The sequence below is a fragment of the Dromiciops gliroides genome, chromosome X, assembly GCF_019393635.1.
Source record: "Dromiciops gliroides isolate mDroGli1 chromosome X, mDroGli1.pri, whole genome shotgun sequence".
In the NCBI taxonomy this organism is placed as follows: domain Eukaryota; kingdom Metazoa; phylum Chordata; class Mammalia; order Microbiotheria; family Microbiotheriidae; genus Dromiciops; species Dromiciops gliroides.
In genome coordinates this window covers 45,972,263-45,996,587 of record NC_057867.1, presented here as the reverse complement: position 1 = coordinate 45,996,587, position 24,325 = coordinate 45,972,263, and the positions used below count along the sequence as shown (strand labels likewise).

At 44.5% G+C, this 24,325-nt stretch overlaps 1 protein-coding gene across 2 annotated transcripts in view; it reads right to left on the bottom strand.

The window, feature by feature from the left end:
* Positions 1-7,713: 7,713 nt before the first annotated feature.
* The window catches only part of SLC25A14 (solute carrier family 25 member 14), a 35,555-nt gene continuing 18,943 nt past the window's right edge, over positions 7,714-24,325 (bottom strand). For both annotated transcript variants that reach the window (XM_043974158.1, XM_043974159.1), the window contains exons 3-10: positions 22,253-22,400; positions 18,277-18,371; positions 17,133-17,218; positions 13,942-14,037; positions 12,630-12,754; positions 11,740-11,875; positions 9,444-9,524; positions 7,714-8,196 (exon numbers count right to left, since the gene is read on the bottom strand). In XM_043974158.1, coding sequence (XP_043830093.1) covers positions 8,155-8,196; positions 9,444-9,524; positions 11,740-11,875; positions 12,630-12,754; positions 13,942-14,037; positions 17,133-17,218; positions 18,277-18,371; positions 22,253-22,400 — 809 coding nt within the window. In that variant the 3' untranslated portion in view covers positions 7,714-8,154. The remainder of the gene's footprint in view (positions 8,197-9,443; positions 9,525-11,739; positions 11,876-12,629; positions 12,755-13,941; positions 14,038-17,132; positions 17,219-18,276; positions 18,372-22,252; positions 22,401-24,325) is intronic.

Sequence of the window (24,325 nt, the reverse complement as noted above, 5' to 3'; positions counted from 1 at the left end):
GATAGAGTGGTAGGCCTAAAGTCAGAAAGACTCATCTTCCTGAGTTCAAATCTGACCTCAAACACTAGCTGTGCAACCCTGGGCAAGTCACCTCACTCTGTTTGCCTTAGTTTCCTCATCTGTCAAAAGAGCTAGAGAAGGAAACAGTAAACTACTCCAGTAGTTTTGCCAAGAAAGCCCCCAATGGGGACCGAAGAACAAAAACAACAAGCCTTCTTACAGTCAATCAGGCAGTCAGTTAATAAACACGTATTAGGTGCCTACTATATAAAAACCACTATGCTAAGTGCTGAGGATATAAAAAAAGGCAAAAGATAGTCCCCACACTTAAGGAGCTCAAAATCTAATGGGGGAGACAAGCAAACAAAAATGTACAAACATGCTTTATGCAAGATAAATAAGAAAGAATTCTGTATGACCCTGGGCAAGTCACTTAACCCTCACTGCCCTGCAAAAAAGAAAAAGAAAAAGAAAAAGAAAAAGAAAAGAAAGAATTAAAATAAGGAAGGTTCCAGATTTAAGAGGGGTTAGGACAAACTTCCTGTAGAAGATGGAATTTGAGCTGTGACTTGAAGAAAGCCAAGGAAGCCAGTAGATAGAGAAGAGGAGGGAGCTAGTGAAATGTCCAGAATGACCCCTGGGTTATAAGCCTGGGGGACTGGGAAGATGGTGGCGCCATTCACAGTATTAGGGAAGTTTGGAAGGGAGTAGGGTTTAAGGGGAAAGACAATCGGTTCAGCTATGTTGAGTTTAAGATACATACAGGAGGGGCAGCTAGATGGTACAGTGGATAGAGCACCGGCCCTGGATTCAGGAGGACCTGAGTTCAAATCCAGCCTCAGACACTTGACACTTACTAGCTGTGTGACCCTGGGCAAGTCACTTAACCTCAATTGCCTCACCAAAATAAATAAATAAATAAAATTTAAAGATACATAAAGGACACCTGGTTTGAGATGTCGGAAAGGCAGTTGGAGATGGAAGACTGGAGGTCAGCAGAGGTCAGGCCGGATAAATACATTTGAAAATCATCAGCATGGAGATGATAATTAAGTCCATGGGAAATAATGAGATTATCAAATGAAGTAGTATAGAGGAATAAGAGAAGAGAGCCCAGGACAGAGCCCCATGGGACACACACAATTAGTGTGCAGGACCTGAATGAGGACCAGCAAAGGCAACTAGAAAGAACAACAGGAGAGAACGTAGGAGAACCAGAAGAGACGGTAAGGCTGGAGAAAGGTCAAGAGGAACAAGGACTGAGATAACTGCCACTGGATATGGATGTTGGGAGATCACTGGTAACATTGGAGAGAACAGTTTCAGGAAAATGATGAAGTTTCTATTTCTGACATATCTGTGGAATACGGGATTGAAGTTTCTTCCTCAGGGGTAGGAATGGGCTGTAAAACCTGGGGCCTGAGCCCCTACACCCTGAACAATCTGACCTCTGTGGAGGTCATCTCATCCAGGGACTCTGTTGCTTTGATGCGGCATCTGGCCGTCCACCTACTATTATTGTTTAGTATGATGGCAGGGGGACGGTCCAGAGAATTCTTAAACTGATGACAAGTCTGGATGCTGCTCACACTGTTTCTGGCAACTTGTTTCCTGACATCAGCAACAATGAAGATGATTGTGGTACCAACAACTGATCAAAGACCTAACTCAGCTAGGATTTTCCTGAAGCACACTTCCTCTTGACACTTTTAAGAGCCTAAAATATATGGACCAAACTGAGAAATTTTGTTGTTGTTCTTGTCCAGTATTTGAGCAGCTAGTAATGGATAGAGTGGAGCTGTAATGGATAGAGTGCTGGGCCTGAAGTCAGGAAGACCAGGTTCCTGAGTTCAAATCTAGTCTTAAGACACTTAATAGCTGTGTGACCCTGGGAAAGTCACTTCACCCTGTTTGCTTCAGTTTCCTCATTTGTCAAATGAGCTGGAGAAGGAAATGGCAAACCACACCAGTATCTTTGCCAAGAAAACCCCAAACGGAGTCACGAAGAGTCAGACTCAACTGAAACAACTAAACAACAGTGGTAATGATACAGTTGTGCCTTCTCCAAGCAGCAGGACAAAATTCACCAATTGTATGATGTAAATCACAGCCCTTTCCACTGAGTGTCAAGGTTTCCAGGAATAGCTTTATGGAAGGGATCAACAAAAATAATCTTAAAGAATTTGGAGACTGTACCTTCACCTGCCCAGTTGGAATTTAAGATTCTTAGGGGCCCACGGTGGCATCCAGCATGTTCTTTAGCTATAGTTGGCAAACATGAGTCATCTGATTGATACCATAATGCCCATGTTTACCATAGGTTGCACCCTTTCGTCCATTATGGAAAATGTGAATATGGTAGATGACATAACCTTGTTTAGCCTCGTATCTCAATCTTTGAGGTTTATCAGCTCTATGGAAGGCAGATAGCGGGGTACTGCCATCAATGCATCTGCAATAACTGCATTAAATCTGCTTATTCTTCCATGATTCTTACATATATTTATAAGCCCCTATCCTGGCTTATACCTGATGGTGGCCACCAACTGGGAAGTTTTGGGGGTTGTTTTTTTCCCCAAAGGAAAAGATTTTGATGACAGAATGGTCAGAATGTAAAAGTCGCCCATCCAAATGAGGAATTGGGCCAAGGCCAGAGTAGCCAGAGAGAGGGTTATGGTAGTTGTCAAGCCAAGACAAGGATATTATGCCCTGGGTCTTACTCTCAACTTCTCAATCATCCCCAAGAATAGGTCAAGAGCAACAATACTACTGTACATGGGTATGGGGGGAGTCTATGTGCCTGTATGTGTATATGTTTGTGTGCGAGTGCTGGTAAGGGGAGTACAAAGTCCCATAGAAGAAGCCACAGTTTCATCTCCAGAGGAGGAAAAAAAGCCTTGCCTTTCTCTCCTGGGTTCCAGGGATCAAGGGCCGAGATGAAGCACCTTCATTTCCTAAGGAGGCACTCTGGCAATGTCGATCACTTTCCAGCTCCCCACTCATTAATGGATCCCAGCCACAGGCACCTGCTGCTTTTTAAAAAATATTGTTTGAAAGTGGCACAGTGCTGGGCTGAGAGTTCAAATTCATCTTCAGACACTCACTAGCTATGAGAACTTGGGCAAGTCACTCCATCCCTATATGCCTCAGTTTCCTCAGCTGTAAAATGGAGAATCATAATAGCACCTATCTCCCAGTGTTGTTGTGAGGATCAAATGAGATCATATTTGTAAAGTGCTTAGCACAGGGTCTAGCACAAACTATGGTGCTTAATAAATGTTTGTTTCCTTCTTTCCAGTGTGCTTCATTGCATTCTGGTTCAATCCCCTCATTCTACAAGGTCAAAACTAAGGCCAAATTGGGAAACAAAAGTCCAGAACTTCAGCTCAGGTCATGACACTATGTTGTAATTGAAAGAATATTGAGGGGGACAGCTAGGTGGTACAGTGGATAGAGCACCGGCCCTGGAGTCAGGAGTTCAAACCTGGTCTCAGACACTTGACACTTACTAGCTGTGTGACCCTGGGCAAGTCACTTAACCAAAAATTATTTTTTTTTTAAAAAAAGAAAGAATATTGAATTTGGAGCCAGACGAGTTGGGTTCAAGTTTTTCCTCTCTATTTACTAGCTGTGTAACCCTGAGCAAATTCCTTCCCTTTTCTGGGTCTTATCTAATAAAAGAAAGGGGTTAAAGGGTTCTGAACCTGGGGGGTCCGTGTGTATGAGGAAAAAAATCTTTATTTTCACTCTGGGGGGTCCGTGTGTATGAGGAAAAAAATCTTTATTTTCACTCACCTGTGGTTTTCTTTGCTATTCAATGTATCCTAAGCATTTAAAAGAAAACCATGATCCTGAGAAGGGGTCCATAAGAGTCCCCTCCAGAACTGAACCTTCTCCTATAGTTCCCTGCAGTAGCAGATCTTAAGTCTAGGCCTCTTAGTTACCAATCCAATGCTTATTCAGCCAGAGACCCCGGAGATCATCTAATTCATTTTACAACAGGGAAGCTGAGGCACAGAGAGGGGCACTTATTCAGAGTCAGGATGTGAGCCCAGGCTTTCCAGCTTCAGGTCCAGCGTTTGTTTCCACAGCCTCCCTGCTAGGCTCCTTCGACCGGGCAATCTTCCTCATTTGTAAGACAGCTTGGGCCATCTGAAAAGTGCCTTTGCAGAGAGCCTGAGAGCAGGTCTAGCTGTCAGCTAGTCAGGAAACCACAGCCTCACATCCTTGCTGAAGGGGAAAAACTCACTTCACCTAATGGATCAAATGCCACAGTGTAAACTGCACATGAGTTTAACACGCTGCTATCCGGCCATATGTTCCAGGGATTTACAAGCTGTTGGGACCAAGATCAGCCATCAAGCTAGAAGAGCCCTCTCATTAGAAGTCCTGGAAACGTCCCAAGCAGCTGCTCGGTGTCTTCAATTTCTGCCTTTCATGCACGAAATTGTTTGTTTCTTTTTAAAAAAATCCCCAAACATGCTCACAGAACACAGTAGTTGAGGTCCAGAGAGATATTATGCAAGTTTGAATTTGGGCTCTTCTACTTACTACATACAGGGCCTCAGGCAAGCTCCTTCTCTTTGCTGAAATGCAGTCAAGTATTTTTTCTTTTTAAATACTGACTGTGTCGGGGCAGCTAGGTGGCACAGTAGATAAAGCACCAGCCCTGGATTCAGGATGACCTGAGTTCAAGTCCGACCTCAGACACTTGACACTAACTAGCTGGGTGACCCTGGGCAAATCACTTAACCCTCATTGCCCCCCCCCCCCGCAAAATAACAATAATTAAAAAAAACAAGTAAAATACCTACTCTGTACTTCCATACAAAGTTCAGATAAGGTGCAGGAGCAGCCTTCATCAATCACAGTGGCAGAGGCTCAAAGATGGATGGATGGAAGGCCCTCAAGAGGCCATCCAGTCCAGCTCCCTCACTTTACAGATAAGGCAACTGAGGCCCAAAGGGAGAAGGGACTTGCCCAGGTCCACATAGTTCAAATTCATGTATGTTTTTGACTCCTGGGGACTAAGATACAGACACATAACTGGATTTTGAGCTGAAAGTGACTTTTAGATGGCATCTAGTCCAACCCCCTCTTTAAAAATAAAGTGGGGCAGCTGGGTGGTGCAGTGGATAAAGCACCAGCCCTGGATTCAGGAGGACCTGAGTTCAAATCCGGCCTCAGACACTTGACACTTACTAGCTGTGTGACCCTGGGCAAGTCACTTAACTCTCATTGCCCTGCAAAACAAAACAAAACAAAACAAAAAAACCCAACAACAACAACAAAAAAAAAAATAAAGTGACTGAATCCCCAAAGATAAAGAAAACTCGAACATACAATATTACATGATGGATGCATTATGGGGGTGCAAAGTGCTATGTGAGGTCTCAGATCAGAAGGTTATCTATCCATCAAGGGAGCTCGCCAGAGGCTTTTTAAAAAGGCCACCTTTTTTATTGTACACATATAACCTGTATCAGATTGCATTCTGTCTTAGGGAAGAGGGAGGGAAGGGAAGGAGGGAGAAAAATTTGGAACTCATAATCTTATAAAAACAAATGTTGAAAACTATCTTTACGTGTAACTAAAAAAATTCTATCGAGATTGAAAAAAGGTGACATTTTGGGGGCAGGTAGGTGGTGCAGTGGATAAAGCACCAATCCTGGATTCAGGAGGACCTGAGTTCAAATATGACCTCATATACTTGACACTTAATAGCTGTGTGACCCTGGGCAAGTCACTTAACCCTCATTGCCAAATAAATAAATATATATATATAAATAGATAGATAGATAAATGAACAAACGGACAAATAAAAAATAAATGAATGAATAAATAGATCAATAGATCAATAAATAAATAAATGAAAGGAAAAAAGTGACATTTTAATTGGGCTTTAAATGATGAGTAAGGGGAGGGGCAGAGCCAAGATGGTGGAGGAAGGACATTAAATGCACAGAGCTCCTGAGACAATTACCCCCAAAACAGCAATAAAAGAACCCCTGGAGCAGAAAACCCTGCAAAAATATGGGCTGAGATTATTTTCCAGCTATAGATAGATTAAAGGGGGCCATGCTGGGCTGCGAGTAAAGTCCAGCCCCGAGATTGTGCCAACAGAGACCCCAGGCATGCCGTACCAGAGGATCTTAAATGATGAGTAGGGACATGTAATTGGGGGGGGGGTGATGCAAAAAAAGTATTATTTTTTTAAATGATGAATAGGAATTCAACAGGCAAAGAGGAGAGAAAAGTTTTCCAGGCATAGGGAATAGCAACAGCAGAGATGAAGAAGTGAAGAAATGCTGCACTGGGGAGGGGGAAGGGGGAGACACACAGAGCTCACAGAGTGAAGGAATGATGAAAGATAAGGCCAGAAACCCAGGGTTACAGAGGGTCTTGCCAGGCAAAGGAGATGGCACTTTGTTCAGTAGACAAGCAGGATTGCCTAATGGATAAAGAGCTAGGCCTGTAGTCAGGAAGACCCGAGTTTAAGTCATAGTTGTGATATGTACCATATGATCCCAGAGAGGTCAGCCAATCACTCAGTGCCCTGGGCAACATTCTATGACTTGAAGAGATGATGCCCTTGGGAATTGATAGAGGGAAGTCTCTTCATCCAAGAGTTCCCTAGATCAACACTGTCAGAGATCGTGTCCCTATCAGGAGACAATATGGCACCATGGAAGACTTCTGAGCAGGAGATTTCCCAGCAGTGGTAGGAAGGACCAACTGGAAGGCGCAGACAATGCAGGTGGGGGAGACCTAGTAGGAGGCGATAGCAACAGATGGGTGGTAATGAGAGGCCCTACTAAGGTGGTGGCAGTAGAAACAGAAGAGAGAACAAATGTGAAGTATCAGAGATGAGAGTGAAATTTCAGGAGTGAAAACTGACTTGTGAAAGGAGGATATCTGTCAGCCAAAACCCTGGCCACCAAAAATAATCGATTATGGTAATGATCATATTGACTACAAAAACAGAAAGGAAGAAAAGGATAGCTGGTGGAATCTGGAGGGAGAAAAGCCAACATATAGGAGGGCCCCAGTGTCTGGAGGGATGGCTAATACTAATGACCTTCTATATTAGAGGAAGAGCCTTGTACCATGGGGGCACTGCTCATGAGTGAGGAATCATGGTAGAAACTCAGATCTCCTGATTAACTCCAGTCTTTTTCCTTCCCCGACTCCCCCAGCTCCCTGCCTCTCATTAAGGCAGGAAAGAAGCCAGGATCTGAACCATAAGATACATTTGTCCTGGCTCGTTACAGTTCAGAAAAAGCTTTCCCTAGATATCTACTCTCCTTTCCCTAGATATCTGCTCTATCCTGAGAGCCTGAGGATCCCTTTGGAAAGCAGATGGGGCAGGGATTAACCTCATCTTCCAGAGAAGGAAACCAAAGCTAATGGAGGTCAAGTGACTTGTGGGCCACTAAGTGATCATGTGGTGTGGTCCCTGCATCCAAATCCTTCCACCTAGCAATAGGTGGAATAACTTCCATACAAACTGTGAATTCTGTCATCAATGAAAGGCACCAAGAAAGCACAATATCCAAGGTCTAACCCTAAACATGACTGCTTTAAGAGAATCAGGGAGATACTCCCCTCCCCTCCGCCTGCCCTCCCTTCCCTACCATTAACTCCCTCCTTTCTGGAGTATGTACCATCAAAGGAGCAAAGAGGAAATAATGACAAGAGCAAAGCAATCCTGTCAATAAATACTTTAATGAGAAACAAGGTCTGCAAGACTACAACAGCAGGAACTTCCCTGGCCTCTGCCTTCTGCTCTACCCCAAGGCAGGGGCTACCTAACTGCATTTGGACCCAACTTGGGAGGAAGGTCAATTTTGAAATCCCCTGTTAGCATCCATCTTCACAGAAGACACCAGTCTGGGGCCAGAGAGTCTCACTTTTGACACTTCACTTCATGGAAAAGCCAACCACATGAAAACACAAACACATAACACAACTCCAAATCCTTTGCGCCATCCAGGTCCTCTTCATCCAGGATCCCCTCGGGAACCACGTGCTCAGCAGATACATAGGTTCTTGTCAAAAGTGCACCAAGACACAGGGGGCAGGAGAAAATGGTAGTGGGGTTGGCAGCGCTGGGCTCACACACATCTGAGCTACCATGAACAGCATCGCTTGCCTTTAGAAGGTAAGCCTCTTAAGCTGCTCATAGGTAATAAAAAACTGAAGACCAAGTCATGGAAGAAACACGAGATTGGGTCACAATCACAATCACGAGCAAGGTCCCTCAGTCCTCATGCACTTAGTGACCACTACTCTATGTTTGTTGATTCAAGAGAACCATGAAAACATACCCATTACCCAACTATGTGCCCAGCACTGTGCTAGGCACAAAAGCAGATACAAGTTAGAATGGGGGAAAAGGCAAGAAAATTTAACAAGTCTGCAGAAGGAATATTCATTGTTGGACCAATGTCCTGGTTTTTTGTTTCAAAAACTATGGGTGCCGTGAACATAAGCCATAGCCCTTGCCTTTAGTGAGTTTAATTTTTTGCTGGGAAAATAATATGTGGCTACACGCAATAGCAGAGATGGATGTAAATGCTGGGAGAAATTATTTGTACTGCCAGTGTCAATCACACTATCATAGGTTTGGCTGACCTGCTTTGGGGGAGTGTACTTGGGGCAAGGGGAAGGGGGTGTCAGCTAGGAAATGTCTGCTGTGTCAAAACAACATATATCCAAAATATGTGTGCATGTGTGTGTATGTACACGTGTGTTAGACTGTATGGTATAGGAGCTGTGAGAAGAAAATTATGCCCCCTCCACCTCCTCCCACCATCCTTCCCATTAGAGCTAGGCTCTAAACAAGCAGGGAATGTGCTGGCTATTAACCTTTCTATGAACACACCAATGCTCAGTAAATGTTGGTTATCAGGGCGAGGAGGGTCCTCCATATTGGATGCTACTCTACTGTGGATGCCTACTCCACTGGGCATCTTCCTGATGTCACCTTGGTCTCCAACCATTTTACTTTGTATTGGGGAGAGGGGTGAGAACAAAACCGCCTCGATGTGCTACGTACTCTAGGCACCTCTCCAGATGCTTTTTGGAAACCCTGTGGCTCAGGAGCCAAATCATTGTCACGTTCAAGCCAAGAATGGTTTTGAAAATAGAAACAAAGCCAAGCCAACCACCTTTTGCTCATCTATGCCAAACACTCTGGTTCACATGGGCCTCCAGAGAGAGAGGTCTACAGCTTCCCAGCCCAGCCTCATCCAATAAGCTGTTTCACTATCTGGCCCTGTCCCACTCAGCACACAGAGTTTTGTTTTAACCCTTCGTTCACATCTGGTGCTATGTGGGTCCTTGAGTTTCTTACCTTCCAACACTCCTGAATTTTTGCCCTCTGTCTAGAGTTACTTGATAGTTTATAGCACCTGCTTCCCTTTTCAAGTTCCAAAGGATACAATAATGTTCCAGGGGCCCAGGCGGAGCCAGTTTGGCCAAAATCCCTTATACAGGGCAAAGAAGCCCTCACTCTTCCAAGTCTGGGGAAACAAAGAACAAAAAGCAGAGTGTATTTCGTTTGCCTCCGTCTTCATTTCAGACAATCCCGCCCTCCTCCACACCCAGATTATGGTTACCTTTCCAAAGCAGCCTAAGCCCTCAGCATTGCTAGAAGGATCTGGTTTCTAAACACTTATGTGCCTTCTAAACAGCCTCTCAGAACAACCTGCCCTGAGCAATGAGTATTTCTGACTTTTTAACTACAACTTTCTAATACTTTGGATTTTTTTAAGGATGGGCCCTGCACGTTCATGTGTGTATTAAATATGTTCCACTCTATTCTGCAAAAAAACACTGGAAATGATGGAAAAAAAATACCCTGTGAGGATGAAACTTGACTCAGGAAGGAAGTCTCTCTCTGGGAATCCAGCTGTAATAAGCTCCACCTAGTGGTTGTTCAGGAGCTGGCCAGAGAAGAGATGCTGTCTGAGTGCCCCACGTGCACTCGCTTACCTAAGGCTAGTCCCTGAGGACGTGCTCACCAGGTGACAATCACAGCACTGAGGTCATTCTTTTGGGCCTAGGTGCCAGAAAAGGAGGGAAGGCAGCCTAAATGAAATCCAGCTGAATTAGGCAGCCAGAAGTAAAAGGCACAGAGAACAATGGGCTAGACCAATTGGGTGACCAATGGTCAACTTCCCAGAGGCCCATGACTACCAGTGCCCCCAAAATAACCTTAATGCCCTTGTTTGAGACCGAATAAAGGCAAGACTATCCAGGGCACAGGCCAAGGAAACTCTCTTTACCTCCCTGCATTCTAAAAGTCAGTCCATGATACTTGACAGGTACTGAACACCACAAATGAGGGGGGTTTGGCCTTCCTTCTTAGACAAATACAAGGCATCAAATTCATGGCTATCTTTAAGCTTGCTATCTGTTAAACACATACAACTTCTCAAGGTATAGCCAAAAAACACGTTTTAAAACCTTTTGTGATATCAAAAACCATGCTGATAATTGACTTTACTGAAGATACAAGGAGTTATGGGGAACTGCAGTAATTCAAAGCAGACTTACTCTGCACATTTTCCTTTGTTTTTTATTATGAGGAGAAGAAAAAAGAATGATTTTAGAAGCAGCTTATGGTTTTGTCAGGTACTTAGAAATGATGGGGTATGTCTCTCTCCCAGCACTTGGAACAGTGCCTCTGGGAGGACAGAGAGGGCTGCTGGGTGAGCATGCCTGCAGCATTCCCTTCTAGCCAGGGATAAGGCTGGGTCAGGATGGGGCACTGCAATGGAGAGCCAGCGCTGAGGAATCAGAGGAGGCAGGTCCAAGATCTTGAGCAGTCCAAGAAGCAGAGCTATCCTGTGATGGCTATTAAATGTCCATAGGTTATTTCGTTTGGCCAATGTTTCTTTGCTGGTAGGCCCCTGCTGCCCAGGCTGGCAGCACATATTAGTGGAAAGGACAAGTGATTTAGAGGTTTTTAAAAAAACAACAAAGTGAGACTGCTGCCCTCACCCTTGAGTGATGTGTTAGGAAAACAATTTTCAACTTTGTACATACAAAAGCAGCTCTGGATTTATTGATGTGTGTTCCTTAAAAGTATGTGATGACATTTTGCACATATCGCATCTTTTTATTTTAATATGCTTCGAGGAGATTGTTATTTCAAAGCCATTTCTGCCTAAGAACTTGTTCCAGGTTTGACTTTGGTGTCCCTGTGGATTTTTAGACTCACTAAGAGCAAACTAAAGAGAAAACAAAGTTAACAAAAAATGAGGATGGAGAGCAAAGAGTAAAATGATAGGGGAAAGATGCCAAATGGCAATGAACTTCCCCACACACACATTCCCACATCCTCCAAATAAACCGGTCAAAACCAGATCTCCCAATGCAAGCAGCAAACCGAACCAGGCTCTGGAGCTCAAACCACCCAAAACAGCTAGGGGAGGTAGTACCAGATTCATCTTCAGGGTTCACAACAGAGAGACAATAACATCTTTCAGGCCTGCTTTGTTTTCAGGGGTCATCCGAACAATTGTAGCTAATTTCAAGCCTGGTTTGTAGAGATAACCAGATGTGGCCAAAGATTTCTGCAAGAACAGGTGGGCCTGAAGATGGCCCAACTCTATCCCATCTCACCCCTGGTAAAGCTATAAGCAATATTTCAGCAATTTAAACAAGGTGCTCTGAAGTCATCTTTTAGGATACTATTTGGAAGCTGGCTTGTCCCACCTGAAGGCTCCATACCTTCAGTAGGCCATCCAGAGTACCCTTGTACATTTCCACGTTTCCCACGATGGCCCGCTGGTTCATCATGCGGGTTCGTACCACATCAACTGGGTTAGAAGCAAGAGCTCCAGCCAAGCCACAGGAAAAGCTAGAACTGAAGACAGAAACTGTTCAAAGAATAGCCCTCCCCCATGACTCCCTATTCCTAAAAAAAGGCCAACCCTTTGGGAAGGACTGCATGCTTTCTCCTTTGGACCTTTCGCAGGAGGTAGAAAGATTGGCCCTGATGGCATTGTACAGAGAGAAGCTTCTAACAAACTTGTGAGTTATTAACACAGACTGAGCCTGCTGCTTGGGAAGGCAGGTTACAAGCTGAGATGAGCTACCTGAGCAGGAAGCGTCACACGCCATCCATTAGTTACCAATGCTTTTCAAAGCAGAGCTTCCTGAGCACAATGCACTGGGATAGCACAGGAATAAGCAAGAAGATCCAAGAGAGAAGGAAAAAATCCCCAGTGCTTGGCCACTATCTATGGTTCTCATCAATGAGCTCTATTGAATTCCAGCTTTTTCCTGATCCCTGCTGAGCAAAGTTTGCTTTTTATATGACTATAAGGCCAAAGCAGTTGCCAGATGTGCAGCTTCCCCAGGGAGCATTGTGCAGACAGGTGTCAAGCCTCCAGGCACTTGGTTTGCTGCTATACGGGGTGCTGCCCACAGTCTCTGGAATCCCTGAGGGGAACATTTCTCAGAAGGCCTGGGGTTTGGGGAATGGGAGAGACTTAGGTCTTACTCACTGTTGGCCACAAGTGCCTGTGCCTGATTTCATGGGAGGGACACAGAGAATGAGGCCTCAGAAGCGCTCAAGATCCAGGGTACAAAGAGTGGGAGCCATGTGGCATACTTACACAAAGTGGGTAAAGATTGTGTCTCCCAGCAGCCCTGACAATATTAAGTGCTTTTTGGTAATGTCATAGACCGGCAGCTCCACTCCCACAACGATGGCAGCACGCTGAGCGGTCGGGACCACACCCTGCCAAACACAAGTGTCAGTGAACTCAGGGGAAAAGCACAGCTTCTGGGATGGGGCTGAGAGCGGCAGACTGGGAGCAGAGAAGGGCCCCAACAGCCCAGCCTGGAAAGCCGAGGGCTCTAGTGCTAGGAGATCACAGTTCCTATTTCAGTCCTCCCACTAAAACACAACAAACCATATGCAGCACTACCAGCCAATGAGGAGGAAAGCTCATTCCAAGGCTAGGATGCCCAGGAAGGACGCATGCTGGAAAGGCAGCAAAGGCAGAAGGCAGACGGGCGATGAGTCCATGCAGTCAGGCCCCAGCTTGGTGCTCTGCACAGGAGCCAGGCTTCCTTCCCAGTCAGCACCACCTCAGAGCCTCACTGAGCCCCAACTAATGACAGAGCCTCTGAATCTCACGCCTCCCACTGCTACTCTGCTCTTTGTCTCCTCCTTGCTTTGAGGAAGGAGGCTGGGGGGCTTCTCTTGTGGATCTGCTCAGGCGAATCAGGCTGGCCATAGGCTGTCATTAACAAACCACAAGCCCATCTTCCTCTTACCTAAAACTTTGTGGAAGGATTACCTGCTCCCCCAACCCTGCTCCTTCTCTCTCTCCCTCTCCCTCTCTCTCTCCTTCTCTCTCTCTTCCCCTCCCTCCCTCCTCTCTCTCCCTCCCTCTCTCTCTGCCTATCTACTCACTGCACAGCAAGCTTATGAAGATGAGTCTCATTTATCTTTATTTACAAGGGTCCCATAGTTCTTGGACATAAATCTCTCTTCAGTAGCATGGAAAAAAATGATCGAGGAACTAAATCCAGAGTCATATACAAGTTTAATAGATTAAAATTAAATGAGAGAGGCAGCCCACTGTACCAGAAGTCAGGAAACCTACCACATGACCTTGGGTAAATCAATTTCCCTCTCTGGGCCTCAGTTTCCTCCTCTGTCAAATATGAAGGTTAAACTAGACGCTATGACCCTTTCTTATTCTAAAGTTCTTTGACTGAAACTCGGTGGAATATTAACTTTAAGACTACTTGGCCCTTTCAGAAACAATTGGATATCATCAAGGTAAAGGGGCTTATTACTGGATTTCCTGAACCACCCAAGAAATTAAAACTGCTTTGCAACATGTAGGATCTATTTCTAAAAACCAATTCCCACCTCCATTCATACAGAATAATGCCCAGACAAGCAGTGCTCACCCTCCACAGACCCCTTGTGCCTTCTTGCTGGTATATATCGATGAAGCTGCCAATCATGCCCCCTTGGAACAAGCTTCCTTGGGCCTGCATTCGAATCTAAGACAAGAAAAGGCCAATGTCTCAGTCTGACCAGAGAGAACTTAAAGGGAACTTTGCTTGTGGTTAAGAAAATAATATGTCAACCATTCTGGAGAGCAATTTGGAATTATGCCCAAAGGGCGATAAAGCTGTGCATACCCTTTGACCCAGCAATACCACTTTTGGGTCTTTTTCCCAAAGAGATCATGGAAGGGGGAAAGGGACCCACATGTACAAAAATATTTCTAACTGCTCTTTACGTGGTGGCAAAGAATTGGAAGTTGAGGGGGTGCCCATCCATTGGGGAATGGCTGGACAAGTTGTGTTATATGAATACAATGGAATACTGTTGTGCTGTAAGAAATGATGAGCAGGAGGAGTTCAGAGAAACCTGGAGGGTCTTGCGTGGGCTGATGATGAGTGAGATGAGCAGAACTAGAAGAACACTGTACACAGTAACATTAATATTGTGTGTTGATCTACTGTGATGGACTAGATTCTTCTCACCAATGCAATGGCACAGAAGAGTTCCAGGGAACTCGTGATGGAAGAGGATCTCCAAATCCAGGGAAAAAAAAAAGAACAACTGCGGAGTAGAGATGCTGAATGAACCATACTATTTCTTTTGTTTTTGGTGCTGTTGTTTTTTTCTATTTGGAGGTTTTCCATCATTGCTCTGATTTTTTTTCTCTTATAACATGACTAATGCAGAAATAGGATTAATGTTATTATGTGTATATATATGTGTGTGTATATATATATATGTATATGTATATGTATAGAGATATATAGATATAACCTATATCAGATTACCTGCTGTCTAGGGGAGGGGGAGGGAGGGGAGGGAGGAAGAAAAATCTGAAATTGGACAGCTTGTATAAACAAAGGTTGAGAACTATCTTTACATGTAATGGAAAAAAAAATACTTTATTAATTTAGAAAAATAAATTTAAAAAAAAGAAAATAATATGGGGCTTGAATGAAAATCACTGAACATTGCGATGAAATAAACATGTCAGATTTCATGAAAGGGCAGGAGGAAAGGGTGAGGAGGGCTGGGTCTTCCTGCCTCACATTGCTCACAAGTAGATTCTGCCATTACTGGGAGAGGAAAAGAATTCTGAGGGACCCAGCGGTAGAGAGCTGAATGAGAACATGAAAATAACACATTTAAATCCCCCAAAGTGGGTGGGCTCCTCACGAAGTGACACAGAGGGACCACGGAAGGTACTTGGGTGATACCCCAGAGGGCTGTGTCCTGGATCCCATTGGCAGTCAGAGGAAGCCTGTGATCCCCTTCTCAGAAGACTGATCTTTAATATATAAGACACACTCAGGAGGATTTACAAAGGAACTCAATTGTATTCAAATTGTGATCAAGATTTTTTTTCAAGGGTTCCTAGACCCCCTGGGGGACAGGAGGGCCTCCAGTTCTCCTCTGTGGAAGCCATATTTAGAGCTACACTGGAGACCTCGCAGAACAAGAAAGTGGAGGGAACTTAGATCGCTAACAGCAAACAGATCTCAGAGGCCTAGCAATGGCACTCAAAAACAATATAGCTAGGGGGCAACTAGGTGGTGCACTGGATGATGCACTGGCCCTGGATTCAGGAGGACCTGAGTTCAAATCCGACCTCAGACACTTAACACTTACTAGCTGTGTGACCTTGGGCAAGTCACTTTAACCCTCACTGCTCTGCCCCCCCAAAAACAAACAAAAACAATATAGGTCATGGGTCTGACAACCCCAGGAACTCAAAGAAACTACTAAGCTTGGAAAGGAAAGCTACCATTTTGGCCCACAAAGTACAAAGAAAGAAAATTCAGTTTCAATTTGGGGGTGGGGAGAAGCAGGAGATAGGCCAGGGAAGGCTTCATGAAGGAAATTCCATTTCAACTTCTCATAAATTCAAGTTATTTATCTATTTTAATTTCCCATCAGTTGTAGGAAGTCTACCTAATTTTACCAATCAGGGATCAAGGTGGCGAGAGGCTAGACAATGATGTTACTGGTAGAGGGAACTTCAGGGTGAGGAAACTCTCTCCACCAGTAAAGGGTGATACCTACTCTGGAACTTCTAATTCTTGAGAATTTCCCAGGGCACTGAGGAGGGGAAGTGATTTATCCAGGGTCACACAGCCACTATGTGTCATTGGCAAGACTTGAACCTAGGGCTTCCTAATGCTAAGAACAGCTCTCGACCCACTATGGCACAATGCCTCAACAGATAGTATTTCACATGGCCACCAAATGAAAAGATTGGACTAGATGAAAGCACATGTTAGCACAAAGAACCCTGGGCTTGGAGTCAAGAGACCTTGACCTCATGGCTCTGCTCTGCTACTTATGGAGTCGTATGAACTGCCACGAGCCATAGTCTCTCTGGGCCTCAGTTTCCTCCTCTGTACACTACAATCCCTTTCCCTTCTAACATCCCAGTATTCTGTGACTCCCAGTGCTCCTAGTATTGGCTGAATGGCAAATCCCTTTTACAATTTAGTAAAAAATAAAAACGCTCCCCTTTATAAAGAACATTAAATGCTTTTCTCCCAACACTCCTGTGAGGGAGTCCAAGTTATTTTCTCCATTTTATAGATGAGGAAACTGAGGCTCAGCAAAGAGAGGTCAAACCCAAGATCAGCTCTTGAGTCTCCTGACTCTGAGTCCAGGGTTCTTTCCCCTAAATCGGGGGTTAACGTAGGGCTTCCAGGGTAGGTTTTAGGGAGGCTGTGAACTTGGATGGGAAAAAATCCCATCTTCACTTTCCCTGTTTTCTAGCTTAAATTTAGCCTTCGCTTCAATGATTTAAAACCATGACACTGAGAAGGACTCCATCCCTAGACTTCCCAAGGCTACTGCCCAAGGGGCCCAGGACACATAAAGGAGGTGACAAAGCCCTAAACTATGAGGAATATAAATAACCCTTCATGAACCCGAATTCTCAGTGAACTTAAGCACTCCTTCCCTGCCACTTCACTTGGGTTTTAAATAGCTCAACTGCTTCTTAGACTTGTCAAACTTCAAGGGAGACTTCTTCCTTACCTAGTGGGGCCAGCCCTGATTCAAGCATAAGATCACATGTTCTGATCTACCCAAGGTGCCATATACTCACCTTCAACACATCAGTGGGGTTGGCTATAGTGGACGATATCACCCCAGACACCACCCCACAGATCATATTAATTAGAAGGGTTTCATCTGGAAAGAAAAAAAAGGATCAAAGTTCACTTGGGCTGTGAGTTCACACCAGAATCCCAGAACACAGTACTGGGACAGTGGAGGGAGAGGGACACAGCACCAGCAGAGACCACTTTGAAGTAGAACGGCTGATCTTCTACCAAAGACGCCCAGAGATTTAAGACGGTGCATTAGGGCCAAGTGTCTTGGGCTTGGCCCCAAAGAAGAAATGAGAAAATCTACCTCCCTCCTCTTCTTTGAAGGGGCGGGGTGGGAGGGGTGGAACTATGGATCAAACAACATTTATTAAGTACCTACAATGTGCCTGGCATGTGCTGGGCATACAAAAAGATAGAGCTGGGCTCTGAGGAAATCCCATTTGAATGGGGGAGATCACAAACAAATCTGTGCAAACAAGCTATACACAAGATAAACAGGAAATCATGAAGAAAGGAGACAGTAGCATTAAGAGGGGCAGGGGAAGGCTTCCTGTGGAAGGTGAGACTTCAGCTGGGACTTTGAGGAAGCCGGGGAGGTCATTAGTTGGGGCAGAAGAGGGCAAGCATGCCAGGTGTGGGGGCCAGCCAGAGATAAGCTCTGGAGCCAAGACCTGGAGTGTCTTGTTCACAGGACAGTGTCACTGGGTCAGAGAGTGTGTGTGATGAAGAGGAAAGTGTAAGAAGTCTGGGAAGGTGGGAGGGGGTCAGGTTATGGAGGACTCTGAACACCAAACAGAACAAAGTCATCTTCTGAAATTATTCTACTCCAGAGGAGTAGCCCCCCAAAGGGGCTGCCGGACTCCTGGGAGAGGACTGCCTCATTCATTCACTGAGCAATAGGATTCCACTATGGACCCTCCTCCAACAGGGCCCGGAGAAGAAGGGGTGAAGGTGAAGGGCGACTCTATAGTGTACAGAAGTCAGCTCCCCAGGGGCAGTCGGCCCAAGTGAGAACACTTCACCTCCAAGAACACGAGGTGAGCTGTTGTTTGTCATGCTGCAGCCTGCTATCAGCTCTCAGGAATGGGGAGTTGCAATAACCCATTCAAAGAAGGCCCCAAAGAGATCGCCCACACTGACCTTCTAAACGATCTACAAACAGACGCTTCAAGCTCTGATAGATGCCGATCTTGATGGTGCCATAGGATGCCTGTCTTAGTAAAGCAGGAGCGATTCTGCAAAAGAAGAGGCAAGGACACCGGTGATCATTTGGAAATGGGCTTTCCAGCATCGCACAGGTTTTCTTTAGATCTTGGCTTCGTCATTCAGTATGCGCTTTTCAGCATGTACGAACAGCCACGTGTGAGCGGCTGGGGACACAGAGACATGGTCCATGCCTGAGAGAAGCCTCCCATCTAGTGGGGGCAGAAGACACAGGTGCAAAGAAACAGAAAACAGGGAGGGGAGGGAGGGAGAAAAATTTGAAATTGGAAATCTTATCTAAACAAATGTTGAAAACTAAAATTAATTAATTAATTATTTTTTTAAAAGAAACAGAAAACACATTAGGAAAAAAGGCCCAGAATTGCTGCTGCTGTTGTTGTTTGGCCTTTGTTCTCAAAGAGGACCCTGACATTGGAGTAATGTCATGAATTGGATTGAAGGGAGGCAGGGCTGTGCAAAGTCACCAGCCTCACTCTCTCCTCCGGAGACATCTGGCTCCAGTGGCGAGATGTACATCTGGACGACTGGAGATGACCCCAGATGTTTGAGGCAATTGAGGCTTAGTGACTCACCCAGGGTCACACAGCTAGTAAGCATCTGAGGTGAGATTTAAACTCAGGTCCTCCCAATTTCAGGACCAGTGCTCTATTCAGTGTGCCACCCAGCTGTCCCCAGAATATAAAGCATGATGAAATCAGAGGATGGAGAAATCACTGCCAGCTGGGAGGGGAATAAAAGAAGACTTGGTTGAGTGGAAGCATTTTAGCCAGGGATAGCTAAGATGTCAACAGGCAGGCGGGCATTCCGGGCATAGGGCTGGGGACGACAAGTAATCTGGTTTGGCATCGAGCATGTGATGGAGTGAGGAGAGCAGGATGAGTCTTGAATGCCAGCCTAAAAAGCTCAGTTTTCATTCAGTACATAACAGGGAAGCCAAGGAGGCTTCTGAGAAGCCGTAATGTAGCTGGCAAAGAATTAGACTGCTTTCTTTGATTTTCCTCTAATGGAGCAGGGGCTCTTAACATGGGGCCTGTGAACGTCTTGTCAATATTCTAATAACTCTTTTCCCAATATGATTGGTTTTCTTTGTAATCCTATGTATTTTGTCATGTGCATTCTGAAAAGAGCTTAACCAGGCAGACTCCCAAAGGGGCCCATGACACAAAGAAGGCTAAGAACCTTGGTTCTAGGCCTAAGCTCTAAAAGATCCTACCCCTTTAAAAGGCTGCTCGGGAACCCAGGGGATTTCGTCCTCTCTGTCTCTGAAGATTTCTCCAATGGCTAGTCCTCTACTGCCCACAAACACGTACAGGTCTTCTCTATGCTTTAAGCTCTGCTTGACTTGCTCACCCCTTCCAACTATCACCCTGTGTCTCTCCTCCCTTGCAGTGCCAAACTCTTAAGAGAGAATTATCTGCACTCACTGGCACTATTTGCTCACAGGTCTGATTCCGAACCCCTTGAAATCTAGCTTCTGACCCCACTACTCAAAGGGGCTCTCCCAAGAGTTAACAAACACCCCCGGTCTCTCAGCTCTTTTCCAATCCCCTCATTACCAAGGGCTGTTAGGTCTAGGCTGCTGCTCCATCAGCATATGTAACACGCCAAATGTGCCCCCCCTAAGCCTCCAAACTCCCCTGTTTCTGCAGACTCACCTAGATTCATGATCTTGGCGTCATCGTTGCCTCTTCACTCTCCCAGATTCCCCATACCCAGTTGGTTGCCAAGTCTCATATCCTCTACACCATGACACCTCTCATATTTGGCCCCCTTTTTCACTCACACAGTCAAAATACTAGTTCAGGTTCCTAATTAAGATCATTGCTTCTAGCTTCTCTCCCATTTATCTTCCATGAAACCACCAAAATATTTTTCCAAAGGCACAGGTCTGATCGAGTTATTCCTCTGCTCAAAAGTGATCAGTGACAAAAAAAGAAAAAAAAACGTTTTTTAAAAAAGCAATCGGGGGGGCAGCTAGATGGCGCAGTGGATAGAGCACCGGCCCTGGACTCGGGAGTACCTGAGTTCAAATCCGACCTCAGACACTTAACATTTACTGGCTGTGTGACCCTGGGCAAGTCACTTAACCCCAATTGCCCAGCAAAAAAAAAAAAAAAAAAGCAATCGGGGGTGGAGGGGGGCGGCTAGGTGGCGCAGTGGATAAAGCACTGGCCCTGGATTCAGGAGTACCTGAGTTCAAATCCAGCCTCAGACATTTGACACTTACTAGCTTGTGTGACCCTGGGCAAGTCACTTAACCCCCATTTCCCCGCACAAAAAAGAAAAAAGAAAAAAAGGCAATCAGGGGCAGCTAGGTGGCAGTGGATAGAGTACCAGCCCTGGATTCAGGAGGACCTGAGTTCAAATCCAACCTCAGACACTTGACACTTACTAGCTGTGTGACCCTGGACAAGTCACTTAACCCCAATTGCCTCACCAAAAAAAAAAAAAAAAAAAGCAATCAGTGGCTCCCCATTGCTCCTAAAAAAATACAAACTCCTCAGCCTGGAATTTAAGACTATCCTGCAGCTGATTCCAACCTAGCTTTCTAACTTTATCGAATATTATTTCCCCATATCTACTTTACTTTCCAAAGAAACTGGCTTATTGGCTGTTCTTCACACTTCACAATCAATCTCCTTCCTCTGTGAATTCCTGTAAGCCATTTCCCCATGCCTTGAACATACTCCTTCCTCATCTGCTTCTCTCAGAATCTGTATCTCCCTCCAGGTTCAGCACAGCTCCTAGGCACTTACACGAAGTCTTCTCTGATGCCCCATAGCCCACCCCACAAGCAAGAGCAATAATGGCTGCTCCCTCCTCCACCAAGGCTCTAGCTACTTATCTATGTATTGACCTGCTGTACCCTCCCAGCAAGGATCAGTGGATCTTTGTCTCCCGATCCCAAGCACCATCTATATAGCAGGCAATGTAAGTGTGGGATTAAATTGCAGAAGCTGACAAAAGCAGGAGATGTTGGTCATAAGAAACATGATGACACAGGTTATTGCTGAGTCATTCCCTGTCCACTTCCGAATGTATTACAATTCTATTTTTTCTGCACCTTTCCTGCCTGAATAAAGTTTGGCTAAGATTCATAGGCTTAGTTTCCGTTCTATTCAATTCTACAAACAGTAATTAAGCACTTACTGTATGGAAAGCATTCTACTAGCACTGGGGAAGGTAGCAAATTTATGGCAAGACTTAGTCCCTGCTCTCATGGAACTCATTTTAAAGAGGGAATAAAAGAGAAATGCAGACAGCTCATTAGTTTGCTTCAGGAGAGGTCCCAGACAATCAGACTTTCTGGAGGCCTACCTTCAAAGGATCCAATCAACCACAGTGTCAGAGCTGGAAGGGACCTTAGAGGTCTTCTAGTGCAATATCCTCATTTTAATAGATGAGAACACCAAGTCCCCAAGGGTGATTTGCTCAAGATCAAGGAGGCAGAAAGAAACAGAGCCAGCCTACTGCTTCCCCATCCCACACTCTTTCCCCATCAGTCTTAGTCTCTGTGCTCTCCATCTCATATGCCAATAGCTAGAATACGCTTTCTTTAAAGGGGAATTCCAAATCTTTCAACCTGGCAGGGAAGGAAGTAAATATTACAGAACCACAGATCCTAGCTGATGGTTAATTATGCCTACTTCTCATGGCTATAACTAACCTTTATGAAGATGAGAAAAATCCAGTTCTAGGATATCACATCTGTTGGGGAACCTACCAGTTATAGATAAGACAACATAGAATGCCAGACTCAAGGCCTGGCAAGTAGATAAAGTATGAACTGGATGACATCTGTTAACATGAAGAGTACACAACCATATTCTCTGGAATTCTGGTGCTTTTATGAAAATTCTACCTATCAAAAAAAGGAGAAACACAGTCTTACCCAGAATACAGGGCCAGAATACCTTCTTCTTTATAGATCCGGAATAAGGCATGGAACATTCCTTTATATTTTATCTCTTTAAAGCGAGCATCGATGGTTTGGCCTTGAACCTGAAGGCGTGTTTTGGTGAGATCCACCGGAAAGGTTCCTGGAGAGAGAAACATCCATTCAGAGGCATTTACAAAGACTACCAGGGGCAAATCTGAGCACGAGAATCGAGGCCAAATATAAGACGATTTAAAAAAAAAAAAAACATTAGACAGTCATTCTCATAACCGATAGTACAAAACTGGACTAGGAGTCGGTTGATCGCAGTTGTTACTTGAATGCTGACTAGCTATGTGATCTCTTCTGCATCTGTAAAATGCAACAGTTAGACAAGATGGCCTTTCCCTTCCCACTCTACGGTGTACTAGAAAGCTATCAGAAGACCAGGCTTTTTGTGTTGAAAGTGAAATGTACTTTCGTGAGATAATATATGCAAAGTGCTTTGTAAACTTTAAAGTTCTATTTGAATGTGATCATAATCACACAATTGCCATATTGCTAGGTGACTTCCAGTATTAATACTATTGAACTCATGGTATAGCAAGATATCTTATGGCAGGGTTTTAACTCATTACTAATTCTATAAAATTTAATCAATAACCAAAATGTGTTCTGGCTGAGTTTTTGTAGGGTACTATTAGAATTGAGTTGTTGTCCCACAAAACACTCCAAAAATCCCACAAATAGGAGCAGCTAGGTGGTGCAGTGGATAGAACACCAGCCCTGGAGTCAGGAGTACCTGGGTTCAAATCCGGCCTCAGACACTTAACACTTACTAGCTGTGTGACCCTGGGCAAGTCACTTAACCCCAATTGCCTCACTTAAAAAAATTTTTTTTTAAAAAATCCCACAAATAAGTGTAGAACTAATACTTAGAGAGGTCTGGGAATTATCTGTTTTGTTAAACTCAAACTCATTTTTTTATTATTGCAGACTTAAAGAAGAGCATGCATAGATTGCCAGGAAATTGTTTTCTGCTATTCTCAGATGAAGGGTCCAACCAGTTTTTCAGTTAAGAACAAATCAGTTACCAACTCCTGCTCCTTTGCAGAGATGGAAGACCCCAGGTATAGAGTAATGCATATAATCTCAGGATTTTTTTAATATGTTGATTGGTTTTGCTATATTTTTTTCCCTCTTATTCCTCTTTCTAAAAAAATCCTTCATTATAAGGCTGACTCTCCAGGACGGGAAGGGGAAGAAGACAGGGGAAATGTTGATGATACAAAAAAAAAAAAAAAAGATACCAATAAAGATACCAATAAAGAAAAAGAAAAAAAAATGTCAATTATTTTCCACAGAATTTAGAGCTAGAGTGGGTCTTAGAGATTATTTCCTTTTAGGTTGTTTTGACAATTCTAAGGGAAGCTACAAAGATAATAAACCAAAGTTCTGTTTGGCTCCATGAGCTTGGTCTCTGGTTGTGCAGAACTTATCCCAAAAGAGATCTGGAAAAACAAGTATTGTTTAGTCCCACCCCTTTTGCACTGTTGTAAAATTATAGAAGGGGTCATTATAAATTAAATGGGTTAAAGTGAAGCAAGTATTTATTTCAGGGATTCTAAGTTCTTAAGATGGTCTTTGGTGCTCTAAGTACCAAAAAAACTCCAAAACCCTAATAAGAAGCAAAAGAGAAGAGATGAGAAAAGATCCCGCTCTTCTCAATCTAGAAGCCTAAAAGCTAACAAGAGACTGGCTCAATATAGAATCCAACGGAACCCACCTATCTTATCTAGCTCTTCATTTTCATTTCCGTCACTCTCGCCGGATGACCATTACCATTTACTGTCAGAAAGCTCACATGTCAGAAGGGGCTCCATTAAGTCTGGTTTTTTATAACTTCATCTGCCTATGACTAAGCATAAATTCTATGACTGTATGGCTTAAGAGAGGCAACACGGCATGTTGGAAAGAGCCCAAGATTGGGAATAAGAAGCTCTGACTTGGGGCAGCTAGGTGGCACAGTGGATAGAGCACCGGCCCTGGAGTCAGGAGGACCTGAGTTCAAATCCGGCCTCACTTAAC